We start from the raw sequence: 24,591 nt of genomic DNA, 5'->3' as shown, positions 1-24,591 counted from the left end.
TATCTAAGGGCATAAAGGAAGAGCACTGGATGAGACTACAATGTGACTACAAGGCTTTTGGTATGCTTCTGCCTAACATTCTTGAGCAAAACGTTTGCCAAGACCAGGTTCTTGTAAAAGAAATGCATTTAGTTGAAAAATAATCTGTTGAAAACAGTGACAGCTGGAAGGGATTTCCTCTGATCTCTTCTAAGACAGCATTGTTGAGTTTTAAAGGGGAAATCAGTTCTATGGGAGTCCGTAGTGCCTACTTGTCTACGTTCAGGGAGTAAAGGGGGCTTCCTGCAAGGTTGGGATAAAAAATACCGATGGTGAGTGGGAGCCAACTTGCCAAAAGTGAAGAATGATAAGAATAAATGAGAAACACTACATCTTACGAACTGAGGAATTAAATACCCTAATGGTAACTAGGGAGTTGTGCATAGCAGTCATTCAGATCATGATCCAAGAGGTTACATTTGGTCAAGATTGCCTTGTTGAAAAAAGATGAACTTAATTCCTCAGTGTAGTAACAAAAGGAACGGCGGTGGTAATCAGCCCACGTGGGGCTGGCATCCTTGTCTTCAACTCCTGAGGCACTGTTTTAACCATTTTTTAGGAAAGCATTAGACAGATTGGTGCAGCCTGAAGAAGGTAGCAAAGCCAGGAAAGAACCTAGGCTGTGTAGGATGGCTAGTAGTGTTTCCAGACCATTGGAAGATGGGAACTGGGCACTGCCCCTCCATTTGTGATACCAATGTTGCATTTCAGTGGAGAGTCCTAAGCTTTGTCCAGACCTTGTCTTATGAGCTTTTGCATCTCAGGGGGTTTCTAAACTTGTTTAATTCTTTCATGAAAGCCACTGTGTAGCATATGATTTATACGTATTGCTTGAAAATTGATTCGTAATTGGCTTAGTGGGCTTTCATTTCAGGAATACAATACAATTTAGACTTAAGTTTAACTTGGAATAGAAATTCCAATCAAATTTCCACTTTAAACAAACAAACAACATCATGGAGAACTTGCTCATTTTTAATGTTAAATAAACTAGGTTTTGTTGTTTAGTGATATCAGGATGGGGACTTGGCTGAGAAATCTGAGCTTTTAATGCTATCTTTTGAGGTATTTTGGGTCTATAATGACTTCTTCAAACACTGTGTTTCCAGACTAAGAACAATCTATGTTGTATTGATTTTTTTTATTTATTCCCAACCTGCTGCCCTGCTCTTATTGACTTGAAATATCCTGCCCTGCTTGTAAATCACTCCTCCTGAGCACATTTGTGTCTCCTGTGTTCAGAGAAAACTCACACATGACAACAAATCAGGCTGCTGAGCATGGCAGAGGACAGCTGAACCAACTAAAACTCCTTGTTGGTCTGTGGGTTGCCATACGAAATGCTGGGATGTGGCAGATGGAAAATTAAACCCCCCGGGCTGGGGTTAATTTTGATGTGATTTGGGAAAGCTAAAAAAAGATTTCATGTAGCATCGTATGTCTCCTAAAACAAGCTTCTTTATCATATAAACTTAAAATAAATTTTTAGCTATAATCTGCTGCTTTCTAATTGCTTAGCTGCCAGAGGTATTAGTAACTACAGTTTTAAATGTATTTTATTATCCTCTCATCCCTAGTGTTCCCTTTTCATCCTGTGTTCCCTTCCCCAAAGAGTTTGAAGAGGTACAGGTGTTATAGAGCTGTAATAATAAGGGAAGCAGAAGTTTCTCTTAACAAGAAGAAAGAAAAGGGTCAAAAAAGGCAAGCAGGAGTATCCTTGACATTTTTGGCTGGCTTACAGATAGCAACAGACACAAATGTTCATATCCTTGTGTTTGAAAGCATGACCTAGTTCTGCACTTCTCCTGTTCCTGGTGTATCTTTGAAAAGCTCTGTCCCTGCCTTTGCTCCTCATAAATGATGGCTATTGCAAAAACCTGGCTTTGGGGTCTGCATCAGTTTTCTCTTTTTTTCCTTTTCGTTTCTTTCCACAACAGACTAATGGTTATGAGGAAGATGTGTATGGATCGTCCCAGAGTAGAAAATCTAGCAGGGTTAGTAGCTGATTTATGTTGCTATACAATCTGTCGCGCTGTTTAATGGGATTAAATCTAATTAGCAAATTCTTTTCTGTGGTAAAGCAGGTTTTGCCTGTCTTGCATGTTGCGGCTTTTGCAATTTCAGACACAGAGGTGCAGCAATAAGCTGTTTTAAAAATAAAAAATAGAAAAATTAGGCCATGAGTGGGGCGGGAAGCATCTGAGTTTGGTACAAATAGGACTTGGAAGCCAGAATTGCCTAATTTGTCACAATTCAGCCTTACCCAAATTTGATTACCAGCAATATTTCGATATTTTGAATGTATTACCCTGGCACAGAGGGTTTCCGTGTGCTGTGAACCAGTGACTTTCCCAGCTCCTGCAGCATGCCCAAATCGTGCTCCAGCACTGGGACTCCCAAGCCACAGGGAGTATTGCACATGCCCAGAGCACTTGGTCTTTAACGTTTTCCCCAAATTCATGTTGTTTATGTGAAGTTTGCTTAACACAATACTTTTTTTCCTTTATAAACCGCATGCTAGGGTTTCTGGCAGCTCCCCCGGAGGTGAACAGCCGGTGGTGGTGTTCCTACTTAGCTGTGCACTGCTGATGTGCTTCATTTCCAGAAATATTCCCGTGAAAAAAGCTTAATGATTAACTCCATTGTGTGCACGCACGTGGCCCACGGTGTTCCCTTCTGTTCCAGCACAAGGGTTTTGTGGCAATTACAGGAACTGATTGTCCTGCTCTGTGAAATGTCAGGTTATGGGCAAAATCTTTCAAGGTGCTGTTTCAAGCAGAGCCTCTTTGGGGGCAGGAAGGGGAACTGCTCTGGGCTTTTTGCCTGGCAGAGGAGACTACAGTACAGAGCCTGTTGATCTTTATGCTATCAAGACTTTGAAAGCAATATTAAGGGTATGCAGACTGAAGCTCTGTGTTCAGGGGGGAAATAATGTGCTTTTATAAGACTTCATTTAGCTAAGTGTCTCAGCAGGCTTCAATGGGTTACTTGGTAAACGTGAAGTTACACGGGCACTTGTATAAATAGTGAAACGGGACCGTGTACTTTATGTCTATTTAATTTGTGCTTCCATATGGTTTTGTGCATTTAGCTTGTGTATGTGGCTAGGAGAAAATGAAATACTGTTGCTTAAGCTCTTAAGAAAACAGCGTGTCCTGTTGTTGGCACTCTTGCTGAACTGTTTTGAGTTCAAGGAACTTTATTGCGCAGTGCTTCTGACAAACGGTGTTCTTACTCCTTGGTGACATACTCCAGAGCTCTGCGTACTGCTCAAGAGCAAAATATCTGTAGGAAAGTCATCCAGGGAAAAGAAGTGGGTTGGTTTCCACTGAAATAATTTAAAATCCTCTTGGCATTAGGGTTTGTAGCGTGGAGGCTTCACTGTATGTAGAGCAGAATTATGGCAGCATCGTTAGCTCCTTGTTTTCATTACTAAGTGTAACTCAGATTAATCTTCATTTAGAAGGTGAACGAGAGTTTAAAGGTGACTTGGAATAGCTGAAAATCCCAAACCAGTTGTTGCTGGTCTGGCTGACATTCACCTTTAGGACTGCTCTCTCCAAAAGCCCCAAACCTCACTTAAGGTTGACAAAGTGACAACAGAAAGGCTGAGAAGAGGCAGAGCTTTAGAGTTTGGGAATCGCTGAGCCTGCTGTCAAAGCTGTTTCCAACCTTTTAGAAAAATGGAGCAACGTGTGCCTTGCGATCTGTCTGCCTTTGTACCTAGGGCTTGCAGGATCGCGGGTTCATTCCTTGGAAGTGAGCAACACCCTGTGCATAGGTTACAGGTTCTCTAGGTAGGAATGAAAATCATTTCTTTAAGCTCAGGACAGTGTGCTCAGATTTCTTCTGAGCGAAAGCCTTACGTCACAGGAAGGATAATGAGGTAGGAAGAGACCTAGCTTTTTGAGGCTGGCCAGTTACCCATCCTTCCTGTTTACCTGCAGGTGTAGTGTTTAATCCACACATCTGTTTGCCAGCAGTGACAGACATCCAGCATCAAGAGCAAAGAGGTTTCTTTAGCTTGCTGCAGTTCCCACGTTTGGAAGCAGAGCTGATGTCTGCTTCGCCTCCAGTACTGCTGCTGGGCTTGGTCAGGGCTTGCTGAAAACAGTCCTTGGTTTGCAAATGTGAATATCTGTGCACCTTAAAAATTGATGTTTAAGGCAACTTAAGTTGTTCATGGCATATCGTTGCCTAAAAAAAAATCCTGTAAGGCAGAAACCTGTTTTTTTTTAGGTATGGTGCATCCAGTTCAGAATGAATGATGCCTGAAAGATGACGTTCCCAGTTTACCTGTTTGTAAAAACAGGTGTTGTCAGACAGACACTGAAGTCAAACAGCCGTTGGAAGCATGCTGATAAACACAGCTCCACTTAGCTCGAGTTAGGATGAACTCTATCCATGTTTTGGAGAACATGTCCATCTTTTAAGCCCCCCCAAACCATCCCCTTACAGCATGTTGTCTTATGGGCTGCAGTGGTGGAAGGGAGGAAGGAGCTTGAGGCTTTGAACCCTTCAATGGAAGACAAATCAGACAGGTATCCTGTGCATAAGGTGCTGTAGGGATGGAGGAAGGCTCTGTCTGTTGTAAAGAAATCTCTACTTCACAAATAGAAAGGGCACGTGGTTATCACATGTCCTCATATCTTTAATGCAATTTCCTTAATGCATTTATCTTCTTTTTGCTTCAGTGAGGACTAACTTCTTGCTGTTTATAAGCTCCTAATGTACTTTTTGCTCCCCACTTAAAGGAGTTTGAAGTCCTTCGTGTTACTAAGCTGAGTTCTGAAGGTTTTTTGTTTGTTGTCAATGCAGGCTTCCTACTATCCCGACCTGGGCCTCCACAACACTGGCTATGCTTCCACATCTCAGCCTTCCTCCCAAAACGGAAATTTGGTCTGTTGCCCCCTGGTTTTACCTGGCCTGGACTTCTTGTTCTGATTTCATTTGGAGAATACAACCTCTTGTGCTTAGGAGCAAATCTGGACCAATTGTCAAGAGTCTTTGTAGCTCTTCTTAATAAAACTTCAACAACCAAAAAAGAAATCCCCAGACTGAAAAAGACCTTTTGTTTAGGGTTGGAGCGAGTAATGGAAAGCCATTTTCAAATGGGCGGAAAGTTTTCCTTTGGTGCTCCTCCCTTTCCTACAGTTACTTTGCTTGCTTTTGGCCTAAATTGGGCTGGAAAAAATAAGGGAAATCTAAATTGACTCAAGTTCCTTATTCTATCTGGGGCAACTTCTCTGCTTACCTGTTTGTCAGGCAAGCTTAAGGAAGTTAAGATAGGACAAGCAAGCAAATCACAGACGGCTGGAGGAAAAACCCAAAGCTTTGAAGTCACTGGTGAGGTTGGATTGTCCTCTGCACGTGGCTGGAGCCTGTGCAACATGTCCTGCCTGGTGGGATGGGGGACCTTGGACCCGTGGTGCCATCGGGTCCATGGTGTCTCCAGGCCCACCATGTGGTCCCCACTGGCATGGGATCGGGGTGGCTTGTGGGAACGTGCCCCTGCAAGCCGGGCACTGCTGCTGGAGCATTGCCTGCACATACTTACAGCACCGTGTGTGCTTTCCGACCTGAATCCCTGCACCTTGCAAGTGATGAGCACTAACAAATCACCTGGGGTATGGTGTGCTGAGCTGAGTATCCGTAACTTGGTCCTGAGCAACTTGGGTTTTCTCCGCCCTTTTGGTCAATAACAAAATCTGCAAGAGGTGATCTTAGAGCTGCGTGGAGCACTTACAACGTGTATCTTCAAACCCTTCTGTCTGTGCACGTAGCTCTTTTTCTGCCTTTGGTTGAAGTGAGGAGAAACACCCTGTCTGCTGCACACAAATGTGTCGGAGATGATAACAACTTAACCTACAATGAAATTACGCTCCTGTGTTTCTGTATACCGTGGTGTCCTCCCTTCCTGTAGGAAATACACGTCTGCTTGGTATTCTTAGTCTGTGCGAGAAGAGATCTAATGCTTCTATGGCACAGCTGACTAATATTCTTTATACTGGGTTTCCTTCTGTTGTAGTGTTTTAATCCTAGTCTTCTACCAGGATTGTTAATTCTGCTCTAGGCCTCCTGTTTTATGTTCCATTTCTATGCAAAAAAACAGTTTTGTGCTTGTCTTCCTCAGCCCTCCTTGCTGTACAGCGATGCCCTGCCAGCCAGAAGTTACAGGGTTTGTCGTGCTACTGCTCTAAACACAAGCACTGAAGCTGCTCACTTTCAGCCATGCCTACGTTGTAACCTCTGTTGTTCTCGTTGGACCCATTTATTTCACACTGGTGCCACCTGTCTGATCCATCCGAGTGCACGTGTGCGATGCTGTTTGTACAGACTGGGGCTTGCTGACCCTTTCCTTTTACTCCCGTTGGCATTGTGCAAGCAGTGCCCGGGGAGGTGTGGTGCTCCTGCAGGCCCCTCTTTGGATGGAGACCTTTGTCTTCATGTTGGCATACTACCCAGGGCAAACAGGAGCAGGCCAGAGAGAGGCAACATCAATTCTTCCTGCTTGTGTAGCAGCTAACAACAATCTGCTTCAAAACTTGAGTAGCCAAATTCCACTGTTCTTGTACAAACTTAAAACCCGAGAGAAGCTCATTTAAATTCTCACCACTTAAAGGCAGAATTTCCTCCTCCCTCTGTATTTCCCGAGCCAGACACTTTCAGGGTAAACTGGAGGCGGATGGCTGTCTTAAATATGCATCTTCCTCCATTTATATGAATTTGGTAAATTGGCTACTAAGTGAGGTTCATCTGGCGTGAGTTTTTTCCCATATTTTACAAGCTCCAGAAATGCAAATCAAACCCATTTCAACAGCTTAAGAATTGATGTTGCCGTTTTGGTCAGAGGTAACGTTACCTGTTGAACCGGCGAGTGGAGGAGCTGCTGGAAATGCATGGTGGTGTGGTGGATGGGGGGCACTGGGGATCTGCACGTGCCTGACGGAGCTCCCCAGCTCGCTGACTTCAGCTCTGTGAGTTCTTCACTTGCATGGTGCTTGCGGTTGCATGCGGGCGACGTCCCCGTACTTGCACATGCTGTTCGTTTTCCCGTGCCCTGCACCTTTTGAATTTGCAAAACCAGAAAGTAGGTCTTCCACTCCTGTTCTGACTCTGTCTTTTAATTGTAGGCGTCTGTGTATGACGAGAGCGTTTACAGTGGGAGCCGTCGGTATAGTGCCTCTAGTTCTCGTGCTGTAAGATGTTTTCTGCATTTCCCTGTTCTCGTGTCTCTGTCCTCCAGAACCCCTTTTTAACAGAACGCAGACTTTTCTGGGCTGAGGAGCATTTAAGATGGCCTGTGACAGGTCGTAGCCTGCTGTAGGAAAAAGCACTGTTATCATCAAATCCTAAATCCTGACCCATGCCTTGCCAAGACCTGCTCCGGATGGCTCAGGCAGGGCCCAGCCCGTGCAGCCAGGGCAGCTCAGCTCTGCCTTTTCACTTTGGTTTCCTGATAAATACCTTGGAAAGAGCCCAGAAAGTCCCTTCCCTCTCTGAGACTTTGTCTTCTGCAAACGGGGATTTATGTAGGTTAAAAAAGGAACCGGTTCCCCAGTGCTGCTTCATTAGCATGAAGTGCAGGAGCCGTGTGAACGTACGGCTTGCTTGCTTTTGTCACTGGGGTTTATATCCCGGAGGGGTATAAAACAAACCACCAAGACCCGAGCAGCAAAAAGCCCCCAAAACAAAGCAGTGATGTTAATTTAATTTAAAAAAAAAAAAAAAGTTACACTTTTGTTAGCTTGGAGGAGGAAACCAACTTTGAAGAATGCTCCCTAAGCCCCATGTTCATGAGTTGTGCCATGTGTGCTGCTGCTGATCTGAAGCGCCACATTGCTTTTTGGTTCACAGCGGTGCCTTGTTTGTGTTTCTGGCTGTCTTGTAAAACTCATTGATAATTATCTGTTTGGGCTGTTTTGGCAGCCTGCAGTCCCGTGAATTTGCCGTTTACACCACGCTGAGCTGGTTGTAATCCTCTGTTTGTACGGGCTGTCTTCCTGTGTTTTCCGTAAGTCTCTCAGAGGCCCAGATGATTCGCTTCTGCTTTGGGAAGAAATCATTTGCAGCGGGCTCTGAGCCCAAAAGCTGTTTGAAGACTTTTTTCCCGCCCCTGTCAGCGGTCTGAGCAGGGAAGGCTGCGTGAAGGCTGGTCCCTGCTCCCCTTCCCCATCCCACTGCCGTGCCCCTGATGCTCTGGAGCCTGGGCACGGTGCAGCCTCTTCCAGCTCCTGGTGCCTGCCCAAGGAAGAGCTGGGCTACGAGGTTTTTGCCTCGAAGGGAACTGCAGTGCTTCCTTTGTTTTTTTTTAAGGTCACAAGCTCGTGGCTTCGAAGGAGGGCAAAGAGGGGCTTCAAGTTGAATTGGCTCTGATTTGAAAAAAAGGGGTGACCTGTGGGACACAGGGCCAAATTTTGCTTATTCTCAGCTCCGATGTGAAGCTCAGCAGCTCAGGTGTGTGGAGCTGATGTCACTTGGTGCAGGACAGCTAAGGACGGGGCTCGGCCACCCTCCTTCCTGTTCCAGTGGCAGGAACCGAGCTGGTGGCTGCACTGCAGCCAGGGCTATGTCCTGATTCCTCTGGTACCACTTATTGGTACTGCAAGCTTAATTTTCATTTATAATGTGCTGCTTTCTTAGCATGGTTAAAGATGCTGAATCAGTCCTCCAGTAGCTGGTGGGAACCTGGGTGTCTCGTGGCAGCTGGGGAGTTTTGGGGGATTCCCGCAGCGGCCAGGTAGCTCAATGGAAGAAACCTTAAAAAAAGGGTAAGATAATACGTAACAACAGTAAGAGAGGTCTTCAGATCGCAGTATTGTCATGTCCCAGAGACAAATGACTGAAATAAGCTCACCAAGGTCATCAGCAACACAGCTGAAGTTGCCGAGGAGTTCCTGGCCCCGAGCTGCCTCCTTCGTTGTCTCCGTGCCAGGTTCTGCACGAGCTTTGGTGCACTGACATGGCCCTTTGTGAAGGCTACGTTCACAACTGCCTTGAGGTAGCAGTAATAGGAAAAATAACCTGTCCAGTAAACATCCAGTGACTTCTTTAATTCATGTCTGTTCTGAATGAATCAAACTTTATACAAGCTCATGCATTTTTCTATAAAATATATTTAAGCACAAGATTGATTGCGAAGCTGCTGCTCTGACGCCTGTGAAAATGCAGGGAGTGGTTCTAAACTTACTGCCACGATAAGTCCCAGGACTGTGTCTCTGATGCTTTAAACTTTCATTTCCCTTCTCTGCTCCCACTGCGTTGTGACCTCAGGAAGCAGAGCAGCGTGTATGCGTTTCTTGCCCTTGTCAGCCCCAGCTCAGCCGCTCTGCTTTGCCCCAGCGGTCAGATACTTGCCTGTAAGGACTGAAAGGCTTCCTTTGGCAGCAGAGGAGGGCTGCGGGTGCTGCAAAGTCAGGGGGGTGTTCAGTCTCTGAGATGGGCTCTGTTTGGACTCTAAGCACGACATAGATGAGATGGTTTTTGCTTTGGCTTTTAGAGCATAGATTTATTTTATGTGTGCAATGTTGAAGAACAGGAAGAAGGCTCACCAGAGAACCTCAACGGTCCTGCAGAGTAGTAGGATCGAGCCTTTTGTGTACCAATTGAAAGGTTTCTGATTTGACTGCTATCTTAAGATATTTAAATAAAAATTACTCTTTGTTCTGCTGTTTCTTGTATTAAATCAAAGCTCTTTACTTGGTCCATCAGCTAGAAGTACTGCTTGCCTTATTTTTTTAAATTAACATCTGAAGTGTCTGTTCTCTGACCTTTAACTGCTCTTCCTTTGTTCAGCTGCATGTAACCATTTTCGTAACTAACTTCAGATGCAGTGCTCTAACTCCTCTCTTGCTTCCTTTCCCAATCCTAATTCTTTTCTCTCTTCTCTGCTTGCTGTTCCTGGTTCACCTGCGGCAGCCTTCAGAGTACAGCTGCTACCTTGGGTCAGGATCTCGGGCATCTTCAAGAGCCAGCTCTGCTCGAGCCAGTCCGGTGGTGAGCTCCTCTCTTTTCTTTTGTTCCTAAACTGCTTAATTTCTGTTCTTCAAGGTCTTTTCTGTACAAAAGGGTCACTGTCGCTCATAAGACTGTTTCTTGCTGTATTAATTGGGCTATCTAGGCTATGCTAGGGACAAAGAAGGATGAACCAGATGAGAAATTTCAAAAAGGAATTTAAAAATTAGCAGTCACGCAAACCTGAAGTGTACCTCTACTGTAAAAACACAGGTATTTGTGTAGAAATTATTGAGCTTAAAGTACATTGGCAAGCATTTTGTGCAAAAGATTGCACACTGTTGATCGGTAGTGCTCTATGTCACTTGGCTATGAAAATCAGGAAGCCCTAAATCTTCCTGCAGCCTTCAAGTTTCTCTCTGTTCAGCACTATTTCGGTGTGGTGTTGCTGCAGGGCTATCCAGAGGTTGGATCTGAGCATGTTTGTTGGACTGTAGCTTACCAGGCACCACAGTCTAGCATCGTGAAGTGCTAGAAGTGGGAGTCGGACTTGGCATCGTGAAATCCCAAGCAGTCAAGGCTGAGCAGGGCACAGATGCTAAAGGTTTGTCCAGCTCCTGTGACTGTAGGTAACCAAGACAAGATTTTTTTCCCTGCTTTTTACTGATAGAAAACACTCGCCTTCTATTTTTCAGTGGTGTATCGCTTTTTTCTCTTCTTCCATTCAGGCATTTACACCTCTGAATATTTTGTTCTTAGTTTCAGAGCAAGGCCTGATAGCGTGGCGACAGCTATCAGTACGTTGTCTTTTACAGAAAACCTGCAGCTTACAGTAAACTGGTCTATAACAAGTTAATCTTCCCTAGAAAGTGCCTTTTGAAGTGTTGCACTGTTTCAGTAAGGTGTCCCAGTGTCCCAGCAGCCTTCCTTGTAGTGAAGTGTTAAAGTGGTGGTTCTCCAGGGACCTGTTGCGGATTGCCTACCACATCCCCAAGATACAAAGAGATGAAGAGGGCGATACCATAAATTAGTACGCACAATGTGCCTCTTTACTCATAACGTCCCATTGCGGTGGTTGCTTTGCTGAGGAGCTGGAACTTCAGTGCTGTAAATGTTGCCTTGAGGAGTAATTAAAGAGGAATATCTGGATACCCGAAGCTACGGCAGCATGCAGCAAGGTAAGGTGCAACGTGGAAATCCAGAGCGTGCCTCTTCAGTAACACCCGGTCCGCAGTACCAAGCTGCTTTGTATCTGATGTCCCCCGTCACATTTGTCATCGGGCAGGGAGCAGGGAAGCCTTCAGCCCATCAAGCAAGCCCAGTCTTTTTGGGGGAGAAAGATGTTGAATGAACTGGGTTGAGCAAAAGCAAATGGAACTGATAGAAAAGCGCTGAAGTGTTGGTCTTCCTTAAAGGCAAGGGTACATCTGCTTTTTAATTTTTTTTCCAGGATTTTTATCAGGTAACATACGGCAGCTGGTGAGATAAAAATAAATCAATATTTTAATTAGTCCCTGAGTCTGAGGGAGCTCTGAGTTCTTGCAGTATGTATCTTCTGCTGTACCGCAAGGCAGAACATGGAAGTTCTTCCTAAATGGCCTTGCAAACTGAATTTCAATTATCCCCAAGGCAAAAAATAATTAGAATAACCAGGGATTTATTTCATTAAAGACCTTTAAGTGTAAGACTTGGGTACCTTTACATTAACATTGGCTTCCACTGTGTGTGTTTTGTGTTCAGCCTGAGTCATTAGTGCAGGTTGCTTGTGGCGAGAACAAAATGCAGCTTGCCCCTTCTGGGAGCTGTAGGGGATTTTGTCGTGTCATTCTCTGCTTACGACTTGGCCTGGCTGCATGCACGTGGGTGGGGAAGGCTGGCTGTGTCAGCGCGGAAATGGGAGAGGCACCAAGCTGAGTCTGGGCTGCAAGGAGATGACAGGCACCCTTATTTTCTTTTTCTTTCTTTTAATCAGCGCTTTATGGCGGGGTGTGAAGAGCTGCCGTTATTTCTGCGGCCTCGAGGGGCAGAGCGTTAACGTCAGCAGGTCTGAAAAAAGGCACAGGGCTGCAGAGACATCAGTCCTCCAAAAGGTTCAGGGCTGTAGGGACACCCTGCCTCCTCCTACGAGGCAGCATGAACCTGGTACCCTACAGCCACTGTAGCTTCACTGCGAAGCCACCTCCGAGTTACCGCACTAGGTCACTGCAGCACCTCCTGACTCCCATTTTTATTTGTTCCACCTATATTAAGCAGTGCCTCTTCCCGTAACTCATGGTAAGGAATCGCTTGCCTTGCCTTTGAACACACAATTCAAGGCGTTTTGATAACGCTTCCAGTGGTGTGCTCGGTCTTGGCAGGAGGGTGCTGAAATTGAGCCCTGTCTTCTCAGCTGGCTTAGCAGTGTATCGCTGCCACTCGCACCGTCCCAAAATGTCATCTGCTCAGGTTGCCTAGAAGAATAAAGGCCTCCTTGGACAGCCACAGTAACTTCTGAGTGGAAAAATGTGATTGTTTTGGTCTGTACCAGTATTTAATATCGCCAGCCCATAAAAATGAGCTGTTCCCTCCCTTGATATATCAAGCCATATGCTTTCATGGTTCTGCTTTATATATCCTCTGGCATTTACACACTTAGAGATTTGACTCCAAGTTTACTTCGTAAAGGGCTGGCGGAGGAGGAAGGAAAGGGGAGTATCTGTTGGGTTGAAAAAGCTGGATTCCCAACAAGCTTATGTCACTTGGTAGTTTGATAGTTTAAAAAAACTCTATGTACTGTAATAAAAATTAGGAGTGCTTAACACTTGAAGGTAAATGATTTTGTTTGTGGGCATTATGGGGCAGAAAACCAAAACTGAACAGTTCCCTAGCTTGATTAACTGTCATGAGAAATTAGATGTACAGAACAGAGAACTTTTCAGCCTAACTTTCTAAATTAAAGCCTATGGTATCCTGTCACTCCAGCCCTTAAATCTTTTTTCAGAACCGTTTCTCCCTCTGTCACTGTAGCTTTTTAATGACCAGAAGTCCTACCTGCTGCACGCAGCTTTGCTGACTTGTGTTCTTGTCTGTGCTGTGCTGTTTGTAGTACAGTAAAGGCCAGGAAGATGCTTAAACACAACATGTAAATACACCTGCCTCAACTTTTGCCTCAACTTTTGATTTTTGATGCAGTGCCTAAACATTTTTCCCATTATTCCTACCAGTAATTGCTGTCTGCTGCCTTTGCACCTATAGCAGATACGTGGATGTGTCAAGTTTAATATTTAAGCATTATACTTGCTATTAAATGCATATCTTGGGACTACTGAGAACAGCATCAGTCCCTCCTGTACAGATGGAGGTAAAGTTTGTGCCTGAGATACTGAGATGAGCTTTTTAATGCGAACTGCTGGAGGTTTTTTTCCTTAAATCAGTAAGCCAGTAGCAAAAAGCAAGCATTTCTGTATTTGATATAGAGTCATAATGTAAAGATTTACATTAGGCTTGTATCCTGTAGCACTGGAGCGAGGATTTGCTGCGGTGCTACCTTGCATTTTGGCGACTGATAAGTTTGTTTAAGCAAGGAGCTTCAGCATAACACTCGTCCCTTAGCTGAGGATACAGGTGACAAATCCACTTTAGACCTGACAAAGTTCAGCAGTGTATTTCACTGCTGGCTTTTAAAGGCTTATTGCTGGTGTTAAGGTGGCTCTTGTGACTGGGAGAGCACGCAGGAGCCCTGTGCTGCTGGGTGCCCCAGCCAAGCTCACCGAAGGGGTAAAACTGTGATTATGTAGGCTGCCAGGCTGCCTGCGGTGCTGCTTTTTTAGTTCCCATTTCTGCAGATACCAGCCTCTGCTCAGCACTATCCACCGCAATAACTTTTCTGTGGTGTGGGCCAAGTTTTCATTTCAAGATCAGGAAACGATCTTAAATATGTCACAACAAAGACCTTGCTTTTCTGAGGAAGCTGATCTCGGGTTGAGATCCTCTCTGGAGCTGAACAGTGACAGCCATGCACGGAAGTTGTTCCAGTACTGGAGCACGCATGCAGCGCTGCACAGCAGCAACAATCTCATATTTAGCTTCCCTCAAGCTTGCTTTAGGAGGCTGGAAGCTAGACAATGTGTTCTAGAGTCCTGACTCTTGCTTTGACTTCAAGATCCACATTTTCTCTCTCCTGCGTGCAGCTGGGATGCAATGCAGGACTGTCCGCGGGTGTCAGGTCTTCGCAGGGGGTGCTGGAGTCAGATTTTGGCCTGGGTAATCCCCTAGTGGAAAAGAGCCTCAAGGGTTAACCTGCCCGCGGAGTAGGGAGAAACACTTTTTAAAACATTGTGCTAAAATGTTTTTATTATCTAGGAAAAATAGGCAATATAGCCTTATATAGACTGGTAGGATTCTTTTGCTCTTGTTAAATTTCCAGCTGCGGTAAGCCTCTGATAGTGCTGACGTGACGGCAGCATGGCTCCGGCTTTAGTCTGAAAAACTTTCAGAAGAGGCTGAACTCATCCCATTGTACTTATTTTTGCAAAGAGCAACCTAGTGCCCTTGCCAAAACAAAGATGTGCATGCCGGAGTTCCTCTGAAACTTGCATCCTTTACCTTCATTTTTATACACCAAAGTACAAAATGCCCAAATTGTTGGCAAGGAAGAAGGTAATGCAAAAGGACGATGTTCTCTAAATTAAAGGTTGTGTATCATTAGGTGAATTCCTCTTCTAGCAAGTATTCTGTTAGTCCTTTAGATTTTGATATGGAAAATGAATTAAGGGCTACACTTAGTACTGTGAGAGCAGAGAGGTTGTTTTCAGCCTAATTGCTACAATATTCCTTATCGCATGTTTATATGGAAGGTAAGCATTTTGGATCGTAATTTTGTGTGGCTTCAAATAAAAATAAACATTTATTCGTGATCTTTCTTTGATTTCTTGCTGGGTCAGATGCCACAGGTCTCCTCGGAGAGTGGCTGAAGGCTGAAAACCTGGGGTTCCCTCTGGTGGCTGAAAAAGAGAGCACAATTTCTCTCTTCTGTGGAGCGATGCTGTCACTACATTAATCTAAGAAAGAGCAGAATGAAAGCTATATAAAACATTCATATAAAACAGATCAATTTTTTAAACATTAACCTTGAAAGAAATCACCAGTGGTTCTTCCTCTGAGAAGAAAATGAAACGCATGTTTTGTGGCACCAAATAGACGCGTGTAGCAGAGCATCACTGGGGAAAATGAAACCTATAATTTTTTGAAACCACACCAATTTTAAAAGTCACTTAATACCTTTGAATGACTGCATCCTCAGAACTGCTGAAGGTTGTTTTGCAGTGAAGGTGCAGCAGGCTTCACAGGTGTGGTAATGAGTGCTGAGTAAAAATACCTACTGTGTGCAGATCTTTCAACACAGTAACTTTAATATTTTCTCCTTTGTAAATGGAAGCTTTTTTCTGACTCAGGTGATGGATAATTAAAATAATATCAAGATTTGTTCTCTTCTATATCAAAAACATTTTTACATCTACATTCCACAAATAATTTGAGGCAAGTATTTTCAGTTGTGCCCTAAACCCATAACATAGGTTTTTCAAAAGGCTGTGCGTAAATTCCTGGATATAAAGGCCTGTGTGTGTGTGTACACTGCTCTGTAGTAACACACCAATATTAGTACTGCCACAACTTTCTTGTTAAACAGCCCCCTGGTATTTGGCAGGGCCAGAAGGCTGCCAAATCCACCACTTGGAGCTGTCTGGCATGAAATAATAGGGTACCGTGGGCAGTGTGACACATAACAAGTAGGGTCATCCACACGTTGCTCTGTATAATTCAAAGGGGAAAAAAATGATGAATGTTAACTGATTGGAAAGAGGTGGAGGTTTTTGAGTGTTCTTTCAAATGAAATGCGTTAACTTAACCTCAGCAATGCCCTGCCTTCCTCTGGAGCAGACCCGTGTTGGTTTTTCAGTCATTTCACAATCACTGTTCTTCTTAGCTCTTAGGCTCTCTATCTGGGTAAGCCTTTTGTTTTTAAAAGTGTTTTATGAAAGCATCTTGAAGAGATGCCCAGGTTGTGTGTGGGTTTTGCTCTCTCTTCTGAGCATTGAAGTTGTCTTGATTCATGGTAACTTTCTGTACTCCTAAATCCCGCTTTGGCTCTGATTTATTTCTCCCTGGCCAGTGTTAGCGTAGGATCTGTCTCCTGAATCAGTAAATTCCAGGGAAGCGCTGAAGTCACGGACTGGCTGTTTATTTAGACTTTGCACCGGTCCCACACAGAGACTTCAGGGTCAGTTTCTGCAGCCTCGGCCTTGCTGGGATCTTTGCTTGAAGTCAGTTGCTCTTTGACACAAGAAGAGAACACTTAGTGGAAGTCTTAAGCTTTAGACCTTATTTTTCATAGTTTTTTATTCTCCTTTCGGGAGCAGTGCAGGTGCAGTACAGTCCTTCAAACCGAGCTTGATGCCTTGCTTTTGGGAATGGGGGAGGGACATGCTGGTAGGTTTCAGAGGTAGCTGATTTTATTTAAGGTCCATAAAACTGCAGCTTCAAGAAGGTGTCTTGGTCTGGAAACCTCTGCATCCTTCAATTAAACAATGGTATGATCTCTCTACTTGAGTAAATTACTATTTCAAGTTCTTTTGAGGCATAGTTTTAAGTTTTCCTAAAAAAAAAAAAAACATGAAGATAGCATACAGTTGTTCTTATGTAGAGGAAAAGATTTAGGGGTTTGAGTTCACATCCATTTAGGATTTATATGCCTGCATTGTTAACCCACAGATCAACTGTTGTCTTAATGTTGAAATACTATGATGTAGATATGGAAAAATGTGTTCCTCTGTCTTATCTTACAGACCTCGTAGGTTTTCATCAATGCATATATTTCAGGAAGCGATGTACTGCTTGGGAACTTGTGGTGATTTGTCCTGGCTTATGCCCTGAAGTGCTGGCCAGGACATTGCTGGCTGCTTTTTGAGCAGATACAGATTGCTAATGAAAAGTCTCTTAAAGGTTTTAGGAATTCCCCTTCTGATATCATAGTACCTTCTCTTGTGCTTTATTATCTAACGATTCCTTCTGAACCTCTGTTTTACAGATTGAGGAAAGGCCAGAAAAAGACTTTGAGAAGGTAAGAAGGATCTTGTGAATTACTCTGATAAAAGTGCTGCCTTTTTATTTTTTTTAAGGTTAGGTAGAACTTGCAGTGAATTTACAGAAATCTTCTAGGAAGCCTACTGTGGCGCAAAACTTTGAATTATCAGACCTACTACTACTACATTTATTGAACTTTAAACCTATGTGTTTGTTCAGAAGTTGTAACTGACATTCAGCAGCACTTGACTGAAGTTGCTTCAGGCTAAGCCATGTGAATACTGGTTTTGTTTGTAGAGTGTAATTGTAGTACTGCATACAAATAAAAAAAACCAAAGTGATACTGCACTAAGTGAGAAACTGGCTTCACGCAGAACCCTCAGTACTCTAAAAACAGTGTGGCTACTGCTGCAGAGTAAATAAATACAAATGAAAGCAATAAGAATTTGAAGAGTAGTAAGAAACGTCCACAAAATATAATAATGCAAGTTCTTAAAAATATCTGGCAAGATGATACTAAGCCCCTAAAGATTTTATCTAATTTAGAATTAATACTTAAATCTAAGCCGTGCAAACTGCTGTTACAAAGATAAGTGTTTACATCTGATTTTCTCATTAGTTTCCCTTGGTGAGTCTTGATCTTCTGATTCTTCATCTTCCTAAGAGGTTATTTAATCAAGCTTGTATCATTTGGAAGTGCAAGGGTTCTTTTCTGGCCTGATTTTAAACCTTCCCCTGCCGAGGAGCTTGCAGGAGCAGAGCAGCAACAGCTCCCATTCCTCTGGGTTTGTTGTTAATACTGAATTCTAATGTTTTCTGTGGCACCAGAGACCAGCTAGGAATTAGGATGACCTAAAAGCCACAGGCTTGCCTCTGGTTGTGTTAGATGCCTAGATAACAACTGCTGTTAGCTGTTCTCTTCACGTTTTAATTATAGGACTGCTAAAGCTAACACAGAAATAATGTAACTCCCAGGAACAACTATACCATTGAAATACAGAAGATGTACAGATATGTTGGGTGTTTGGGTTCTGTTTTAGTTTGGTCTGGGTTGTTTATTTTTGGTTTTGTTCCTGGTTTGGTTGGTTTTTGTCTTGCTGAGGCACAAGGTGAACCTTGGTGTTCCACATCATGTGCTTTACTGGAGTGACTCTTTCATGATGCCAAAGACACAATTAATGTTTTGTCATTTGTCTATATCAGTAGGTCAACAGTCTATGTTATGTGTAATTATTTTTTAAAAATCCATATATATAGGAAAAAAATTACAACCATTTTAAACTGTGTGATTCTAGGGAGCACGGACCGTCTCAAGTTTATCAGCAGCCACGTTAGCTTCTCTAGGTGGGACATCTTCACGAAGAGGCAGCGGGGATACGTCTATCTCAGCAGATACGGAGGCGTCTATTAGAGAAATAAAGGTGAGATTCTTAAAACCAGCACAAACTTCTAGGAATCTTTTAACTATGGCATTTTTTAAACTTCTGTCCAAGAAATTTCATCGTCTGGCGAGGCATCAGACTGCTTAACCTGTGTGGTAGAAATATTTAAATGAGAGCCTCGAATATGAATAATTCCATATCAGTTGTACTTCTGCCCTTTAGTTTCAGTGACATCATTCACCTTTCTCACCGTTTCTCGCAGGATATCTATGAGTTAAAGGACCAGATTCAGGATGTAGAAGGCAAATACATGCAGGGACTGAAAGAAATGAAGGTACTGCTTTACTGCAGAGTGGAAGTGTGGTAATTAACACCAGCTAAACATTCACAGAGCCAGTGTGAGACCTAGAACTGACCTTGCATGCTTTTCTTCTGGGGGTGGTTGTAAACTGTGTAAAAACATTTCATTAGCTGGAAAAGTAGCTGTCCTGGTGTCTGATTGTGGTGAGCAGTGCTTCCAAGTGTGGACTGAAAGACAGCTGATTACTCTTGCATATCTGTCTTGCTGTTTTGAGAAGGTTATTGTTTTGCTAGCAAATTCAAATTGCTATCTTTTAAATTGCTTTGTAAGGAAACCTCCCCAAATTGGAAGACTAAATAAAACACGTGGCCTACAGTGCCATGAAAAATCATTTAAAAGCTCAGATGTTCTACTTACATTTTCTTTTGAAAAGGTCTGGCGTGCCTTTGGAAAGTTGCACATGTGCAGCACTGACTGTCATTTAGGTTTCATCTTTAGATCACAGAAAAGACCCTTAATACTTGTAATAAAATGTTGTGTAAAAAAACTCATCACATGAAAAGCCAACCAATGCTCACAGCAGCCGGCAGGAGGGAAGCACTTAGCACTTCCACAAAGCCATAAATGGATTTTGGTGTGACAACCATGCAGCAGCATAACATCATGTGCTAAGTGAGGAAGAGCATTAGCATTAACATTTTTGGAAAAGTTAATTTTGCAAAGGTATAGGTAATACCAAGCATGTAATGCAACATTTATCAGTGTGAATTACTGTGTGTGTCATCAGCTTAGTGCTGCAACAGGTGCAGTTATTGCCATCTTAAGAGTTGTCAATGGAAAAAAGAGTAACTTGGCCTTTTTTCTGTAAAGCCTGTTTTTTTTTTCCCCCTGATCAGTGTGTAGCAGATGTAGCAAAATAGTCACACTGCATAAAAAAATTAGGTTTGCATCCCTTGACCTGCCTTCTGTGGTGACTTGTACCTCAGCCACATTGGGTTTCAAAGGTGGTCTTTAATTCTGGCTTTGCTTTGGAGTAAAAGAGTGTGCTTAATGTCCAGGGATAACCCGGTGTGATGGAACCTGATGCTTATAACACAAAACTTAGCATGCTGAAGGAGTTAACTTCTTATTTGCATATACTTCCTTTCCAGCTCGTTTCTGAGATTTAATCCCACCACTGGTGCCAAATTCTGACTGCTTTCCTGTGCTTAATATTTCTCATCCTTGAGCTGGAAAGTGCACCAAAACACAATTTGTGCTTAAGGACATGAATTTATACAGGTCCGAAGACAAATTCTCTTATTTGTCAATAGAAATATAAACTAAACCAATTCAGACTTAATTTTTGTGCTAGTTTCACCACTCTCATCCCCTGTTCTGTTTATGGAAAGGAAAGGGAAGTATATGAATCTCACCTTTACCTTATGCATCATTCTAATATTGCTGAAGTCCCAAGAGAAACTGCTTGATGTGTGAACTGAAATATCAACGTTTGCCTATTTGCACTGTTTTGCCCACGTACATCCTTTATTTCTGTTTTAAAATCAAACACTGCAAGTTTGACTGCACAGCATGGAAGATGAGCCAGAGCTTTTTGTCATTGTTGTTACAAACCTCTCAGTATCTTACATTCGTTTCATGTTGATGGGGAGGGTTTTCAAGGCAATGGGAGTTGTTTCTTAGAGTGAATTTGTAAAGAGGGAATGTGATATAGGAAACCTAATGAAAAATGATGCATCAGGTCACAAAAACCGCAGCTTTCACTGCAAATCCTAATTCCTGAGTTAGTGTATTGAGTGTCTCCTACCTCACACTGAAAGGATCCCTGAAATTTGTGTGAGCTGGCTGCTAAACCACCTTAGGTTAAAGCCTAGCTCATTAATGATGCACTACCTAAACTGATCTTAAATCAAGGCCAGTTTACCTTTAAAAAAAAAAAAAAATCCAACTTACCATCTTCAGCAGCTGCTTTGAGCTGCCAATGTGCAGGGGCAGGGGGAGGAGGGAGAAGGAAGAAAACACTGAGAAAGCAGGAGCTGAAGCGGCAGAGAACAGGAAGCATTTTACCCATCCTAAGGTAAGGTTTCTTGCTTGTTACCAGAAGGCTTGTGGGAACACAAGGGAGGTTATCCTCACCTTGGGACAGTTGGTAAGGCTCTCCTGCACGTGATTAGCACCGGTTTCAGCAGGAGTGCTCAGGAGGTTTGTGGTTTAGCACTTCGTTTTCTTGTTCAAGGTCTTGGCTGGCAGTGTGTGTATAACTGACCTCTGACTGTGGATGTTTATTCTTTGCAGGACTCTTTAGCCGAAGTTGAAGAGAAATATAAAAAGGCTATGGTGTCAAATGCTCAACTAGACAATGAAAAAACAAATTTCATGTACCAAGTAGATACCCTGAAGGATGCCCTGTTAGAGTTAGAAGAACAGCTGGCAGAATCCAGGAGGCAATATGAAGAAAAAAGTAAAGTATGTATTTAGCTGTGGCATGTTATTGAACTGTGAAGGATTTGGGGAGGGGGCCAGGCACCTTTGGGAGAAGCCAGACAAATTACTATTCGAGATTTTTAATAAGTTGTTGCTTTAGTTGCTGTTAAAGTGAGTGGAATAGCAGCATGCTATGTGCTTGTGATCATACAAACAGACTTTTTCATGAAATGTCTGTTCTATAAAGCAATTTCTGAAGAATTAAAGAAATGTTTTATATGGTAAGGTTATGCTGATAGTATCATATGTCCTTTGATATTCCATCTTTGAAGTAAATTCAAAGGTTTTGTTTGGAGTGACTTCTGGAGGATTCCTTTTTTTACTTCCGGAGTATTTTAATGCATGAAGCTCCCTTCAGAATAGAGTTGTGCAGCTTACATAGTTCAGGCAGCTACGTGGCTGAGTGCTGAATTGTTTTTTGTGAATTCAAATTCTCTAACACCTAGTGAGTTGGTGTTAAACCTGTGGCCTGCTAGCTTCTCAGAATCGGCTCTTTAGCCTGGGGACATTTCACTATAGCACACTGTGAAACACACAGTTCCTGGAAGATTTGGTAGTGTTTTTTTTGTTTAACTCCTAAATGTCTACCTAACTTGTTCAGTGCGTTATGTCAGGAGAGCAGGTTACATTCCCATCCATTCTTCTGTGAAGTCACTAGGACTTGGGTGTATAAGCCATTCACTGGCAGCCTGCTGCTCGAATTGTGAAACTGCCTAAATGATGTCTGTCACTTCCATATTTGGGGGAATAATAATTTCTTGGAAAAACGACAAAACAGACATAAAAAAAAAAAGTATTCTTTTGGGATTGTAATTAGAAGCATATTCAGGCATTGAATTGTGGCAAGCATTTTCTTTGTGCTAGGACTTTATTTCTTCTGTTTTTCTTGGGTGCTATTTCTGATCAATAAAAACTTCATGAATATTTCATTCACAGGAATTTGAGAGAGAGAAGCATGCTCATAGCATATTGCAGTTTCAGTTCATGGAAGTCAAAGAGGCTTTGAAGCAAAGAGAAGAAATGCTTGCAGTAAGTAACTTCACCTTTTTTTGTTGTTGTGTTGTTTAATGACTTCTTTGATTGGTGTGTTCCCAGTTAGGTGTGTAGAAGGTGAGGCATAGAGAATTTTATTCCCTGCTCAGGTTTCTCACCTGAAGAAATACTCGTGTTTCAGGCCGAACAGGTTTAGAGCTGACTAACAGAAATAAGACTCTCATAAGTATTATCTGAAGATAGATTTCCTTTTTGCATTGTCCATAATGTGAAATAAGCTGTGTTTTCAACAGCCGTTAGTGGAGATGTAGAGGAAACATGGAACTATCTAACTTCGTAAGTCATCTTTGAATAGTAAGATTGTCTTCAGAAGTGTAGCTTTAGCTGAGATGTCAGAAATCATGAAATTGTGCACGTAGATAACCTTTTACTTCAGCACCTGACTTTTTTCATTCTTTGGCATCACTGCAATCTTGACCATCTTTGTTAACCTGTTACCTGCTTTCTGTCTTCTTCTTTTGCTCCTGTCTCTCAGGAAATCCAACAGCTGCAACAGAAACAGCAGAGCTATGTCAGGGAAATTTCTGATCTTCAGGAGACAATAGAGTGGAAAGACAAAAAAATAGGGGTAGGACTGTCAACTCCTGAAATGTGTTCAGAGTGGCGTTGTGTTCTTGAGCTGATACTGCTTTTGTAAAACCTCACAAAGAAAATCCTTCTCAGTGGCTTTGCTTGGTGTGGCTGTCTTAGTATATTACCAGTGAACTAGCAAATAGTAAACTTTGTCCTTGTTCAATAATATAAAATCCAAGAAAAACTTAGCAGCTGGTCAGATTTCAAAACCTGGGATAACTTATCTGCTGTGGTGCTCCATTTGTGTATGCTATATCGAGAAAGGAAGTGCTATTTGTAATGCAGTTCCATCAGCACTGACTTTTTGCTTATTCAGATTTAATCTGCAGACTGAGCAGAAACTGGAGTGTGATTACGAAGTAACAGAACTCTTTATGGCCTTTGGGGATGAAAGTCTCTAATGTTCTCTTGTTTCTCATCCTTTCCCACCACCTCCTGTCAAAGCCAAATGGAAACCCACTCTTAAAGAAAACCATGGCTTTCTTTTCAACAACAAACACTGAAGACTTTCTGAACTTAGAAGGGGAAAGAAATCTGGCAGTTCATACGTGTTTGTGATGTCCAGTAACTTCTAGCAATTTGAAACTAAAGTGTGTGATTTTAGTTACTGTGCGTTTATATAGAAATATCAGGAGGTTCAGTACTAAAATTTGCATTTGCACATGGTACATCCCAAAGTTTTAAGTTAGCTTATTGGCAGTTTTCTGGTTAATTGAAATGTGCTGCACCTATCACAGTAACCCATGAAATTAACAGGCCATAATAGACTATTAAAATGTCAGGCTTGCTTTCATGCTCTTCTGTTAGCACGTGGGACTTGTGTATTCAGCGTGTACGTTGGATATGAATTAACTCATCCAGCAGATAAGAATGGAAAGTGGGTCCTCCTTTGAAGGATCTTTCGTGAAGGCTCGGGCTTTGAGTGTCTTCAATAGGAAGTCCTGGGACTGCCTGATTATTGAATAAGCTGTGAATTTCTTGGATTTGAGGCTTATCTGTGTGTATGTAAGCTCGATCCTTTAATCTGTGAACTTTACCTTTTTCACACATGCCACTTCCATGAATCCCTGAATATCTTAAATCTGCTCATTCTTGTTTACACTTGCTTTTCATGCTCTTTACTTGTCTTCCTTCCTTTCTTCACATCTCCTCGCCCTCTGTTTGTGTTGGGAACTCAGGCATTAGAGAGGCAGAAAGATTTCTTTGATTCCCTAAGGAGTGAGCGGGATGACCTTAGAGATGAAGTGGTTGTGCTGAAGGAGCAACTGAAGGTATGCAAGAGGAATAAGAAAAACTTGTATTTAACTGCTGACTTTTACCTCCTGTACATTTTTGCAGAAAAATTGAATCTAGCTCAGTACCAAGGACTCTATTTTCATAAGTTGCCAGTTCGGGAATTTTCTGATAGTCCTTCACCCTAATATCTATCGACTGTGAGCTCTTAGCATAGACTGTTATATTCAGTATTAAATTGTTGCTTTTATAGGAGACGCGTCTCCGAGGAACACTTTAAGCAGCAGATTTAAGTTTAAAAATAAATAAAAAGAGCTGGTATCACATGCTTTCTGCGATGCTGGCTAATCAGAGAACTGTAATATTCTGTGCTATTTTCTGACTTCCAGCCATTTTTAATGGAGTGATCGAAGTGGTTGTTTATTCAGAATGTCAAAGACAAGAACATCTGAACAGTTCCTGCTCTTATTGAGCAGCAGGCTTTAAAGCGTTGCTTTTGCTTCTCTGTAG

General features: G+C 42.7%; 1 protein-coding gene across 18 annotated transcripts in view; it reads left to right on the top strand.

Moving 5' to 3' along the window:
- LRRFIP1 (LRR binding FLII interacting protein 1) overlaps positions 1 to 24,591 on the top strand; it is a 104,839-nt gene that overhangs the window by 62,708 nt on the left and 17,540 nt on the right. For 5 of the 18 annotated variants that reach the window (XM_080598766.1, XM_080598752.1, XM_080598753.1 and 2 more), the window contains 11 exons: positions 1,977 to 2,033; positions 4,858 to 4,938; positions 7,173 to 7,238; positions 9,958 to 10,035; positions 17,060 to 17,092; positions 18,351 to 18,476; positions 18,700 to 18,771; positions 21,034 to 21,204; positions 22,159 to 22,251; positions 22,751 to 22,843; positions 24,027 to 24,119. In XM_080598766.1, coding sequence (XP_080454892.1) covers positions 1,977 to 2,033; positions 4,858 to 4,938; positions 7,173 to 7,238; positions 9,958 to 10,035; positions 17,060 to 17,092; positions 18,351 to 18,476; positions 18,700 to 18,771; positions 21,034 to 21,204; positions 22,159 to 22,251; positions 22,751 to 22,843; positions 24,027 to 24,119 — 963 coding nt within the window. Of the gene's footprint in view, positions 1 to 1,976; positions 2,034 to 4,857; positions 4,939 to 6,172; positions 6,218 to 7,172; positions 7,239 to 9,957; positions 10,036 to 17,059; positions 17,093 to 18,350; positions 18,477 to 18,699; positions 18,772 to 21,033; positions 21,205 to 22,158; positions 22,252 to 22,750; positions 22,844 to 24,026; positions 24,120 to 24,591 lie in introns of all 18 variants that reach the window. The other 13 variants (XM_080598756.1, XM_080598757.1, XM_080598762.1 and 10 more) reach the window with 5 other exon arrangements.

The sequence above is a fragment of the Anser brachyrhynchus genome (genome assembly GCF_964034855.1).
Source record: "Anser brachyrhynchus genome assembly, chromosome: 7".
NCBI classification, from domain to species: domain Eukaryota; kingdom Metazoa; phylum Chordata; class Aves; order Anseriformes; family Anatidae; genus Anser; species Anser brachyrhynchus.
The sequence above is the reverse complement of the archived record's forward strand: the minus strand, read 5'-3'. Positions and strand labels throughout refer to the sequence as shown.